The sequence below is a fragment of the Macrotis lagotis genome, chromosome 6 (assembly GCF_037893015.1).
Source record: "Macrotis lagotis isolate mMagLag1 chromosome 6, bilby.v1.9.chrom.fasta, whole genome shotgun sequence".
NCBI lineage: Eukaryota > Metazoa > Chordata > Mammalia > Peramelemorphia > Peramelidae > Macrotis > Macrotis lagotis.
Genome location: NC_133663.1, coordinates 2,969,585 through 2,982,232, shown reverse-complemented (window position 1 = coordinate 2,982,232; position 12,648 = coordinate 2,969,585). Strand labels below are relative to the sequence as shown.

General features: G+C 44.7%; 1 protein-coding gene across 5 annotated transcripts in view; it reads right to left on the bottom strand.

Annotated features, from left to right (window-relative positions):
- The window catches only part of ATP13A3 (ATPase 13A3), a 73,720-nt gene that overhangs the window by 36,447 nt on the left and 24,625 nt on the right, over positions 1-12,648 (bottom strand). For all 5 annotated transcript variants that reach the window (XM_074190601.1, XM_074190599.1, XM_074190603.1 and 2 more), the window contains 6 exons: positions 11,709-11,809; positions 9,594-9,767; positions 7,837-8,004; positions 7,595-7,665; positions 6,884-6,964; positions 842-911 (listed from right to left, as the gene is read on the bottom strand). In XM_074190601.1, the coding sequence (XP_074046702.1) occupies positions 842-911; positions 6,884-6,964; positions 7,595-7,665; positions 7,837-8,004; positions 9,594-9,767; positions 11,709-11,759 (615 nt within the window). In that variant the 5' untranslated portion in view covers positions 11,760-11,809. The remainder of the gene's footprint in view (positions 1-841; positions 912-6,883; positions 6,965-7,594; positions 7,666-7,836; positions 8,005-9,593; positions 9,768-11,708; positions 11,810-12,648) is intronic.

Sequence of the window (12,648 nt, the reverse complement as noted above, 5' to 3'; positions counted from 1 at the left end):
GACACTTAGTAATTGCTTAGCTGTGTGGCCTTGGGCAAATCACTTAACCCTTGCAAAAACTAACAAATTAATCAATTAATCAAGTCATCTTCCAGCTTTCTAATGTGATTATCAAAATCATTACTTCTGAAAACCAAATCAATTATTTTCCAGCAAACTCAGAGAGAACCGTATTTAGATTATCAAATACAACCTCCTGGAAAATCTCTGGCTCTTTAAGGGGACCAATAATTTAAAGGATGTTTGATTTAAGTCTAAATCACCCCAATTTAGTTCAAGAAATGTCAGTAGAGGTCAATGTTAGGCAATGAAGTAAACAGGAAGTTAAGAGAAATAAACTTGTTCCTAACCATTCTGGATTTTCAAATCTAGTAGAAGGGGAAAACAAGAACATTCCCAGTGTATAAAAAAACAGTCCATCAAAAAGATAGCAGTAGGGGCAGCCAGGTGAATAGAGCAATGCCCTGAAGTCAGGGGAACCTGAGTTCAAATCCAACCTCAGACACTTAATAATTACCTAGCTCTGTGACCTTGGGCAAGAAATTAAAAAAAAAAAGAGCCACATGTGAATGGACAGTTGATCTAAAGAGGAAAGATCAGCAGTGGCAAGAAGATGACTGGCCTCGTCAGCAGACTTCTTAAGCCTAGGAAATATTGCAAAACCCAAAGCTCAGAGATGGAAGCTGTGGAGAACACCAGCAGGGAGGGGCCATCAAGGAACCAGAAAGTCACTTAGGAGATCAGAATGGAAAATAACAAGCCCAGAAGAAGCAAACTGGATGTCGGAGAGAGGAGGCAGCCTTTCTAAGTCTGGGCCAGACTAAGCAGCAGACAGCCTTACCTCTTTAACCAGAAGTTTAAGGACAGAAGGCACTTTGACAGCGATCTCATTCATTCCGTACATTAGTTTTCTGTATGTCAGAGGAGAAAAGCCACAGTGTTAGTGCAAACTCTGGCCTTCCCACCTCCCTAAGTCTCAATGGTCAGAACTTAAAACATGCCTTTGTGATACAGAGGACATGGAGAGCTGTGTACAAGCATCAATCGCTGCAATGAGATCAGGACCCCCAGGACCAGGATGTTACCTGTCATTCCTTGACGAAACATAACAGATAAACTCTCCTGAAAACTCTGCTGCTAATCTAAAGTCAAAGAAGACTACTTTTGGCAAAAGATGAAACAAATATGTTTGTAAAATCAAGTATTAGCAGAGACCTGTACTCAAAGAATGGAGACACGCAGACCATTTAGTTGAATATGTGCTTCATGTCCTTGCCCCAGTATGCAAAGAAAACAAAATAAAAGCTTTCCCTCTTAGCAAATTAGAGGTTCAAGTAAGTAAAAGACTAAACTTTATTTCTTGTAGAAAATGATGTAACTTGAGGGGGTTTTGTTTGAAAACATTTCTATTTCACTTTAAAATACTGTCTTAAAGAACCATATTCACATAGAGGTTCCATGAATTTAGTGTATTTAATGAAAAATGATTCTTTCAAGGTCATTATCAAAACCAAAGTCAATTTACTAATTAAGATTATAGCTATTTAATAGTTTAACTTCTATTTAAAGACAAAATCACACAGTTTGAGAGAGTTGGTTGGTTCTTGTCCTTTGTTATTGAAGAAGACCAAAATAACATCACTAAGAGACAAGTTACAGTGTCTGGCTGTGGCGGAACATTCTGATACAGCTCAAAATGCTCTACCACAGGCTGGGCACAAAGAGCCCAGGTGAACACTAGAGTAACCTAGGGTGGTTACTCTAAACATACATTATCTCACTTTTCCTTTGAGTTGCTTCCATTGTGCCTTGCTCATAGAACCCAACCCCCTCTCTGAGGAGGGCATGCCATGCTGGGCAGCCCTGTGCCAGTCTCTCATGCCACACAATCAATTCCAAATTCTTAAAAGACCTTCAAGGGTGTCTCAGTACCATTTTTTCTGACCCCCTTGCTAACGCCTGCCCTGTGTGAATTCTCCACTAAACAGTCATTTTTGGCAACCCTACATCTGGCATTCTAACAATGTATCCAGTCTATTACAGTTGCGCTCTCTGTAGTAATGTTTGAATGCTTGGCAGCTTGAGAAGGGACCTTGAGAAAAGACTGACTACTGAGCAGCAGATTCACTTTCCTGACATGGTGCTGGTAGACTGTCCAGGTTTCACAGGCACAGAGCAATGAGGTCACCACAATGGCTCTCTAGACCTTCAGTTTGGTGGTCACTCTTTTCTCCCATACTTCCTTTCAGAGCCTCCCAAATACTGAGCTAGATCTGGCAATGTGAGTGTCCACCTCATTGTCAATATTTACCTCCTTGGAAAGGACACTGCCAAGGGAAGTGACTTGTCCACAGTACTCAAAACTTCTCCATTTGTTGTAATCCATGGTTCCACATAGGGATGGTGTGGTGCTGGAGGATGGAGTGCCTGGGTTTTCTTGATGTTTATTGTTAGACCAAAATGAGCACAAGTAACAGAGAACTGATCCACACTCTGTTGCATCTGCAAAAGGAAGATCATGCACCAACACTCCCTCCTCTTTGGCTTGTAGCTTTTTCAAGTTGAAGAATTTGCCATCAGTGCAGTAGTTGACCTTGAGGTCATGTTCAATCCCAGTGAAGGCATTTAATAACATGGCTGAAAACATCATGTTAGAAAGTATGGGAGCAAGGACACATCCTTATCTTACTCCACTTGGTGACTGGGCAATCATGAAAGCAGCATCCACTATCCAGAACCCAGGCAAGCATGCTGTCATGGAACTTATGAACTTCTCTGGGCAACCAAGTTTGAACATAATTTTCCATGAACCCTCATGACTGATGAGATCAAAGGCCTTGGTGAGATCTACAAAAGTTGTAAACAAACCTCTGTTCTATACCTGGTATTTCTCATGGAGTTGTAGAGCAGCAAACACCATATCAACTGTTCCTCAACCCTTTCTGAAGCCACACCAGCTCCCAGGGAGGTGGACCATCTTCCAGGTGAAGAATCAACCTACTGAGGACTATGGCAAGAATCTTACCAGCAATGACTAAAAGAGAAATCATCCTGTGATTGTCACAGGATGATCTATTGCCTTTACCTTTATAGAGATGGACTATGGAGGCATCCTCGAATTCTTGGGGGATAACATCTTCATGCCATATAGCCTGGAAAAGTTCAGTTTTTGGATGAGCGACACATCTCCTCTTCCACCACCACCACGTAGATCTCAAATGGAATACAATCAACACCAGATGAAATTCATTGCCACATGAAATTCATTTGCCAATAAATGGCATTCAAAACCTCTTCATCAGTTGGAACTTCAGCTAGGAAATGACCAACTTCAACTTAAGGTAACTGGTCAGTGGCTTCAGCATTGCTTGATGATGGAAGTGCTCAGTTCATCTCTCTGGGATCATGTCCCTATTGCTAATCAATGTGGCTCCACTAGCATTGAGTAGTTGAGACGCATCATAAGTCATTGGCCCATCAATAGGCTTCAGGGCCCCTACAGGGCATTTTAGTTTATTACTCTCTACATAAAACTGAATTTCTTCTGCCTTCTTACTGAGCCAAGAGTCCTGCATCTCTCTAAGGTTTGCTTGTACTTTACTTCCGATGTAATTCAATGCTGCCTTCTTAGAAGTGGATGAACTATCTTGCTGACAAACCCTGTGGAGTTCTCGTTTTTTTAGCAGCTTCTGTATTTCCCATCGTTTCCATTAAACCCCTTGGTGTTTGTGAGTTCTGATGCAGATGAGCAAATTGTACACCAGCTCTCTGAAAGATGCCCACTCTTTTCTGCTTCACTGCTGCCAACTGAATGCTGTCTCAGTTTTCCCTCCAAGTTCACAACAAACTGTTCCTGCTCGGAGGACTCTAATCTCTTGACATTAAATCTTCTCTACTATTCAATTTTCCTTGGAGCCATCAGTGCAGTAGTTGACCTTTGGTGGAGAAGATAAGTCTGTGATCAGTCCAGTACTCTGCACCACACACTGCTTCTGTCACTCTCAGTTCCTGACATCTCTTTTCTTTAAAATCACAGTCTTGGGGCGGCTAGGTGGCGTAGTGGATAAAGCACTGGCCTTGGAGTCAGGAGGACCTGGGTTCAAATCTGGTCTCAGACACTTAATTACCTAGCTGTGTGGCCTTGGGCAAGCCACTTAACCCCATTTGCCTTGCAAAAACCTAAAAACAAAAACAAAAACAAAATAAAATAAAATCAGTCTTATTAGATGCCCATGTTTGTTACAAGGCTGCATCCAGGAAGTTTGATTACATTTAGGTTAACGGAAGACTGTGTTTGTGATGAGAAGGTCATGAGAAGCACAAGTATTCAGCAGTAGGTGACCACTGCTATTGCTGTTTCCAACTCCATTCCTCCCAAGGACTACCTGCCATGTCTGGTTATCTGAGCCTATTCTAGCATTAAAGCCACCCAGAATTATGAGCTTGTCCTCTTTTGGTATATTGATAGTGAGGGTGTCCAGATTTTCCTAACATTTTTCTTGACTTCATCAAGGTTCCTCATGGTGGGAGCCTAGGCATTGATGACGCTGGCATGGTGGTTTTCTCAAAGAGGCAATCTCATTGACATGAGTCTGTCATTCCCTCCTCTTGGTAGGCATTAAAGCTTGTTGACTGGATCAGTTTTTGTATCCAAGTCTGACTTCAGTGAGCTGCCCTTCGTTTGCCAGCCTTGTTCCATTCAGGATTGCTACGTGGATACTGCTGAGTTCTCTCACAACAAGAGCTGTTCATCCTGCAGGTCAATGTCAATTAACTCATGTTGTTCTTAAGTGTGTGCACATTCCATGTACGGATGGTGAGTGGAATCTTTTTTGAAGAAATTTTTGTATATTTTCTGTGGAATCAGGTCAGGGTTGGCAAGTAGACAATTTTTAGGGCACCTTTTCTATCTAGCCCCTTCCTTTCATCAGGTGAGTGGTTCAATCCTTAAAAGCTACCAAATCCACTGCTGCTTCCAGTGAAGAGACAATCCTATGGCCTGTGGATCTGCACCTGATGCTTCTCCACTTACCTGTAGCCACAGGACTTTGAGATAGGAATGGTAAAAGGTTTGGGTGAGATCTTAAGTGAGGCATAGTTGCAAAAAATCTTTGGCCTCAAAAAAAAAAAAATCTTTGGCCTCCCTCTCTCTTCCAAAGTCACCGGAGTTCAGTGGCAAGACAGAGTCAAGACAACTCAATAGCATGAGATGCAGTGGATGACCTTGACTTCTAAGTCTAACCAAGCTCTAAGCATTCCACAGTGTTGCTTTAGCTACCTTCATGGCTGGTGGAATGAGTTACTCTCATCTGTCATTCTACCGGGGAAGACTTCACATGCTTGTGGGAGACACTTCTCTTATTCACCAATAGGTCTGAAGCCCCCTCAGTTACCCTCTACCTGGTTTAGCCCATCTGCTAAAATGGTTTACCAGAGTAAGGCCACTGTGCAAGCTAATGTCTTCTTGGAGCCATAGGTGAGAGTTAGGTGGCTCTAGTGGACATCAAAGATGGAAAGAAGCCCTGAAAAGGATCCAGTAGTCCACAAACCAGAAGTACTAGTCTTCCTTGAACACACCCTACACCCCATTTGGGCGTCTCTTTGGGGGACAGGAGGCAGAGAGCTGGGGAAGCCTCTTCAATGGGCTGTAGAGAAAGGGCAGCAGCTCTGCTTGAGTCAGCTCAGAAAGGGCAACTTTTGTCCATGGGCAGTGGCTGCAGGACATATCCACCACCCTGAAGACCTCAATGTTTGCCCTGAGTATCAGCTGCTCCACTAAAAGTCAAGCTTGTCTGCATGTGTCCATGACACATGGAAAGCTGCTGCTAACCCTTCAGGCCATAATAAACACAAAATCTTCAACTCAGCTGATATTTTTCTTAGTGTTGCAGAAACAGTGTGAAAGTGAAAGCGTTTTAGACTTCCTTATGAGAGATAAAGGCAGCGATCTGTCTTTGGAACACCCTGTGTCTCTGAAAAATGAGTCTTTGGAAAATATTTCTGTAGAATCAAGGGAACTCCTGCATGAACAAGACAATGCATGCTTCTGAGAAATGATGATGGAGCTGAACTGCTTTTGTCACATGCTAAAATGTGATTAAGGGGCAGCTAGTGAATAGAGCAGCAGCCCTGGAGTCAGGAGTACCTGAGTTCAAATCCGGCCTCAGACACTTAACAATTGCCTAGCTGTGTGGCCTTGGGCAAGCCACTTAACCCCACTGCCTTAAATAAAAAACAAATAAATAAAATGTGATTAAAACATACCAAGGATATAGTTACATGGGTTGAGAAAAAAAATCTGGAATTGGAAGGCGGGAGAAACACTGCAAATACGGCAGAGATAACTCAAAGCATTATTGGACTCCAGGAGTTTATGCCATCTGGGGCTTTACTTTTAAATGCTTTTGATAATGACATTGAGAGGAGGCAGCTAGGGGGCACAGTGGATAGAGCACTGGTCCTGTAATCAGGAGGACCTGAGATCAAATCTGGTCTCAGACACTTCATAATTGCCTAGCTGTGTGACCTTGGGCAAGTCACTTTTAACCCCAGTGCCTTAAATAAATACAGTCTAAAAAAAAATTAATTCAAGCTAGCAATTCAAACCAACAAATTGATTCAGTGTAAGACAGAGGCATCTCTCCAAAAGGCGAAACTTGTATTTTCAATAGCAGATTGAATATGAAAAATGCAAGTCTTCCACAGGGTGTGCTGAAGAGGAACCTTTTAGTTCAATCAAGTAAGGGCTTGGGAGAGAGGCTAGCAAACAGAGAAGAAGGGAAGGCTGGCAGAAGAGGCTCTGCAGAAAGACGAAGAAGGCAATGAATATGACAAAGTCTGAGGGGGAGAACAATCACGAATGGGCAAGAGCATTCAATGGTACCTGTAAGCATGTGTCTCCTTCGCCAGCCCTGAGCTGTGCTGTTCATAAATTGAAGTGCAAGAAACACCTTCATCCAGACCCCTGAAGAAATTGGAAATTCTTACTTTAATCCACACTGATAATATTCAAATCCTTTAATGCTTTGCTAGAGTTCAAGAATTCTATTCTAAATAGGAATCTTTAGCTGGAGTCCCAGGATAAAAAGAGAACTGTAAAAATACATTCACAAGGATATATAGGAGAAATCCTTCTCAGAGGGGGTGATTTTTAAGTTGTTTTCTAGATGCCACTGCATCATAGTTCAGTATCGAGGATGATTTATCATTGTTTCCATTTCTACTAAAGTATCTTTAAGCTCTTAGTTCATTTTAATCATTAGCATAAATATCTTAATTACTATCTGTGAATGATTTTACACACACACACACACACACACACACACACACACACACCCCTACCTTTCTCCCTAGGTCCCATTTTAACAGAAGGTCATGATCAGGGGTCTCTAAGAGAAAAAGGGCACCAGCCCACCTGTTCCCTCCTCAACTGGCCACTACTCACTCCCACAGGCCTCAAACACGAATCCCCAAAAGGTCTTTTTATAGGTCACAGACATGAAGGGAGGAGAAGGCAGCAAGGGTCTCCTCTACTTTAGGCCATAATAGAGGATGTGATCTGATCTAAAGCCAGAGGGGAAAAAGCCCCACTTACTTCAACACATCAAAATTCTGGAGGGAGTCATTCCAGAAGTATCTCACGCTGTGGTGTGTGAAGTAAGGAATCTGCAAAACATAAAGCATCAGACAGATTGGGCAGTGAAATGATCCTGGTTTTTTCCAACTACTTAGTGACCAGTCACTTAAAAAAAACAAGAAATGGGGCTCAGGGTCATGTCCCCCAGTCCTCCCCATCCCCCTTGGCCTGAGAGCAGCTCTGAGGAGAAGTGCAGGTACCTGACAGGGCTGGGCGAGGTCCGGCCGGTCCTCTTGGCCCTCTGGGAAATGGAGATGAGCAGCGTGGCCATTGGACACTTTGGGAGTTACTGTTTTAGGGCTTGAAAAGGAGTGGTTTTCTAGAGAAAGAAAGCGAACCTTTGCACAAAACCATATCCTGAATTCATCCTTGGAAAAAAAGAGAAAAAGTTTTTCACTCTGACATTCTCATTTGCAAATTCATATGACAATCAATGAAGGCCTCTGGGAAGTGACTACTCTGTGACTAGTGCCTGGTGGTGGGCATGCCCTGCTCTCTGCTTGGGGCCCCTGTGGAGGCGGCCTGCCAAGACACAACGAAGGTGGGGCCCAGGAGGACCTGCTGGCAGCTCTGGCTCTCCAGCAGCCTAATTGCCAATAGAGAAAATGTGATGTTCTGACTGGGAGTTTTGCCCCAACTTAGCCATTTCCCCCCCTCCTTCACTCTGACAAAGTCCTTAGAACATTCAAGACTTAGTTCAAACCTCATCACTCCCCAGATCATCCCAGACAGTGTTTCCTCTAGGGCACTTTTTCTGTGACTTCCTTTAGTTCTCCCACCATCTTTGGGAAGCAGGCCCGCTTACTCCCTGTTTTACAGTTGTAGAAACCAAGGAGGTGCAGAGGTAGAGGTGGCAGGAGGGTCAAGGCCCTGTGATATTCACTGGGATGAAAAGGTCCTCTCCTCACCAGACCGAAAACTCAAGAGTAAGGCTGAGCATGGTAGCCTGACACTCTAAGGGCCAGTGATTTATCCACTGCCACAGAACCCAGCCCACCATACTGTATCAAAGCTTCTCCACAAGATAGCCTATTCTTACTTAGATGGCATCTTCATGAATCAAATGTCATGTTGATAAAAACAAATTCTTAATTGTGCAATTTGTAAAATGACTCCTTACCAAACCAAAGGACACTCTCATTTTCTTTTTATTTTAACTTTTTCTCTAGTTCTATGTGACTTTTTTTGAATTTTACAATTTTTCTCCCAACTTCACTTCCCTCCCCCCACCCCCCCCCAAAGAAGGCAGTCTGATAGTCTTTCCATTGTTGATCAAAATTGAATGTGCTGAATACACTCTCATTTTCAATTAGAAAATAAACACCAGTGAAGAGGGTCATGGCCAAACCACATTAAGGCCAACCACACTCTCTCTGGGCCTCTGGGTTGTCTGCCAATGAGGGGAGCTAAAGAAGATGACTTTTGCATGTGTAACCCTCAATCAGTGAAAACACAAATGTAAAATCCAGATAAGAAAATTCAATTCAAGAAACACTTCACAAGGGATTGCTCTGTATGAAGGCCTGAGCTCAGAGTCAACCCCTACCCTATCTCACCTGGGAGAGAACCAAGGTACCCAGGCAAGCTAAAAAGAGGGAAATTCTGTCACACCAGGCCTGGTCCCTGATGGACGAAAAGATTCTGGAAACAGAGAATGAAAAGATTCTAAGACTCTGGGCCTGGAGAAGTGAACCTGCTGTGGGCCAGCATGGAAGGTGTGGGTGGAGCTTCCACGCTCCGTCCAGACTGCCACAGAAACAAACAGAGATACTCAATCAGAGCGATCCCCCACACAGCATCTTCCCAGCTCCAGACCCACTGGAGGCAAATAGAACAACCAGTCAAGATTCCAGCGGGGGAGGCCTGGATGAGGGGCAAACACAGAGAAGGATGGCAGGAACCCTGTTTGGGAGATGGCACCCTGCAGGCCTCCACAGCAGGCCCCGGTCACACTCACCGTCGTCCTCAGCAGCACCACCTCACAGTCTTTGAGAGCCGCTCGGAAGCAGGTGGCCTTCACTCGCCACTCGGGCATCCAGTAGAGGAGGAGGAGGAGGAAGCCACCAGTACAGATCACTCCAAATGCTAGGACAAGCAGCTTCCAACGACTCAGATTGTAACCATAAATCTCCTATGTGCAAACCGGAAAACAAACTGTGAATAACCACACTTTGTAGCACTTGAAGCAAAGGTCATTTTCTCCCATTTGCTATCTGCCCAGTCTACCTGCCCAACTCCAAACCATTCTTGTTCTCACTTTCACAAGCACACACCCACATATACTGCATCCCCTGGAAAGGCAGAGCAGGCATTCCATCAGCCAGACTTGCTGGCTATTTCTCTACCCACCAAAAATAACAAGGTATCAGGAAGCAGTGTGAACAAAGAGCACTATAAAGTATTAATAAAAGGAGCTGGCCCCCATTTCCACGACAGGCATGGAACCTGAAGGGGATCAGCTCATGCCCTATCAAGTTGTCTTTCTTGTTCCTGGCCCTGACAAAGTGAGCTGGAGGCAGGCTTAACAGCAAGGCCACACTACTACATATAAAGTAGTGACCAATGCCTACTTACTTACTATTGGGGAGGGACACAGCATGTATACAAATCTAGACCCCCTAAAGGCTCCCAATCTGCACCCTGAAGGAAGCAAGCAGCAAAGGCCTCAAGGAAGGACCCTCCAGGTAGGGGCTCCCAGCTCCCCCAAAGGCCAGATAGCCCAGGAAGCAGAGAACCATTTATTTTGGAAGAGGGAGCCCTGACTGGGGTCTCGAGGCCAGCCTTGAAGTATTACACAAACAGTGGTCCCTGCATCCCCCAACATGGATGATGGATGCTATCAACAGCTCCTTTTGTTGTGTCCATCCAGCTCCCCTGAACTGCGTAAATCCCTCAGCCCACTCTGGCAGACTTGGGGATCCAAAGGTGAGGATTTGTTGGGAGAGGACTCAGGCTTGGATGGTTTGGAGTAGTGTGGCTGGAGGCTTCAAACTCAAAGGTATTTTTTTCCAAAATCAACTACCCATCTAGAAAAATGAAGGGGGAGTAGAAGGAACAGGAAAGGAGAGAGAAGGCTGCCCCCCAAAAGGGACATGAAAGCTTTTTTAAATGCCCAAAAGAGAAGGGAAGGGAGGCCAGAATCACAAATAAGAAAGTGATGTGCTACATTTGTTAGCAGAAAAGACAGTTGACCCATCTTCTTTTTCCATTCTGCTATGGCAAACTGCATGCAAGGGCTCCCCTGGCCCCAGCACAGAAAAGGTGACTGAGGAGACCAAAGAGGTAGGGATCAGGAGGGGACACCTGATAACAGCTCTGTGACCTGGTCACTTCATCTGTCAGCCTCAGTTTCCTCATCTGGAAAATGAGGGAAAAGATAATAGCACCTTCCTCCCAGGGGTGTGGTGAAGACAGAAAGGAGATAATCTTGGTAAAGCATTTTATTAATTTTCTATGCTCGCTCCTATTAAAACTAGCGAGAGCCTCAGTGGACAGAGAGGAGCTAGGCCTGGTGGCCAGACACCTACTAGCTCCGTGACCCTGTACAAACTTCTTGGTCATCAGGGCACTGCAGGAAATAGAGCAACAGGTCTGGAGTCAAGAAGACTCTTTCCAATGTGACCCTGTCTGCCTCAGTTTCCTCATCTATAAATGAGGTACAGAAGGACATGGCCAAGCTTCCAATGTTTTTGCCAAGAAAACCCCAAAGAGGGTCACAAAGAGTCAGACACAACTGAAAAATGACTGAATAACAACAATTAAGTTTAAAATAAAAGGCCTGGGGCAGCTAGGTGGCACAGTGGATAGAGCACTGGCCTTGGAGCCAGGAGGACCTGAGTTCAAATCCATCCTCACTGGCTCCCTTTCCCTCCCCTGAACACATCCCTTACAGCCCCTGCACCTGTCCATACCCCAAGGATTGGTGTCCAAAGACACTCAATTTCAATGAAAATTAGGAGGCAGGAAGCATAGAGTGGCAAAGGGCTATGACCCTGTCCAAGACATTGTCAGCCTAATGATGGCTGAGCCACCAACCCCTTCCCTACACAAACCAAGCCACAGATGGGCTCACCATTTCATCCTCTTGGCCTTGATTAATGGTCTTCTTTTCTTCTTTGTCCATTTTTACTGTGTTACAAAATTATTTCTCAGCTTCAGAATACTTGAAGATAACTAATGAGAAAAAGAACAAGGAATGAAGTAATCTTCTGCCACAATGAGCCATGAGAGAGCCATTCGTTCCCTTCGGCCCTCAGAAGTCAAGGGTTCATTCAGCTACTTCCTGGGCTTGGAGGTACAAGAATTTAGACCCAAATACCAGCCCTGTCACTCATGAGGCCCCCGACCTGGTCTGTCTCTGCCCACTCTGCCCAGGACTTAGGAATGGGCTCTGGTGATTCTTTAGGACAGGGGAATCCCCTGCCTCTATGTCATTTCACCATATCGTAAAGAATAAAGTAAACCTTCCAACCAGGAGTCAAGACTCCCCCACTTCTCTCTCCTGTAATCTCGGGCCGCCGAGTCAGCTTCAATCAGAGAGATGCCTCCTCCCCACTCTGCCGGGGTCCTGTTCTACTATTCTCAGAGCAGGGAATTGCTATTTCTCTCCTACCATGCTTTGCCATGAATGCTTTTTCACAAAGGCATTGACAGCTTCTCCCCAACTAAGGCTTCCAACTGAGGCAGGCCCATCTCTTTAGGAGAATTTCACATTACATCAGCCTTGACATGGGGTCAGTCGGTCATGTCTGTGGTCCCTTCATTCTATAGAGGAGCCAGAACTTGGCCTGCTATCCTTCTATCAAGGGACACAGCATGTGTATACAAATCAGTACATTCCACATGCACATATGACACTGAGCTGCTCTCAAGGAACTTCTAATTCATCTAGCGGAAGAGAGAAGAGGAAGGTCAAAGTGGAGCTGGGACCAATCGGAATTCTCCACTACCCTGTTTATTAAGCACCTATGTTCCAAGAACCATACTAGGGACTGGCAACATAAATGCAAAGA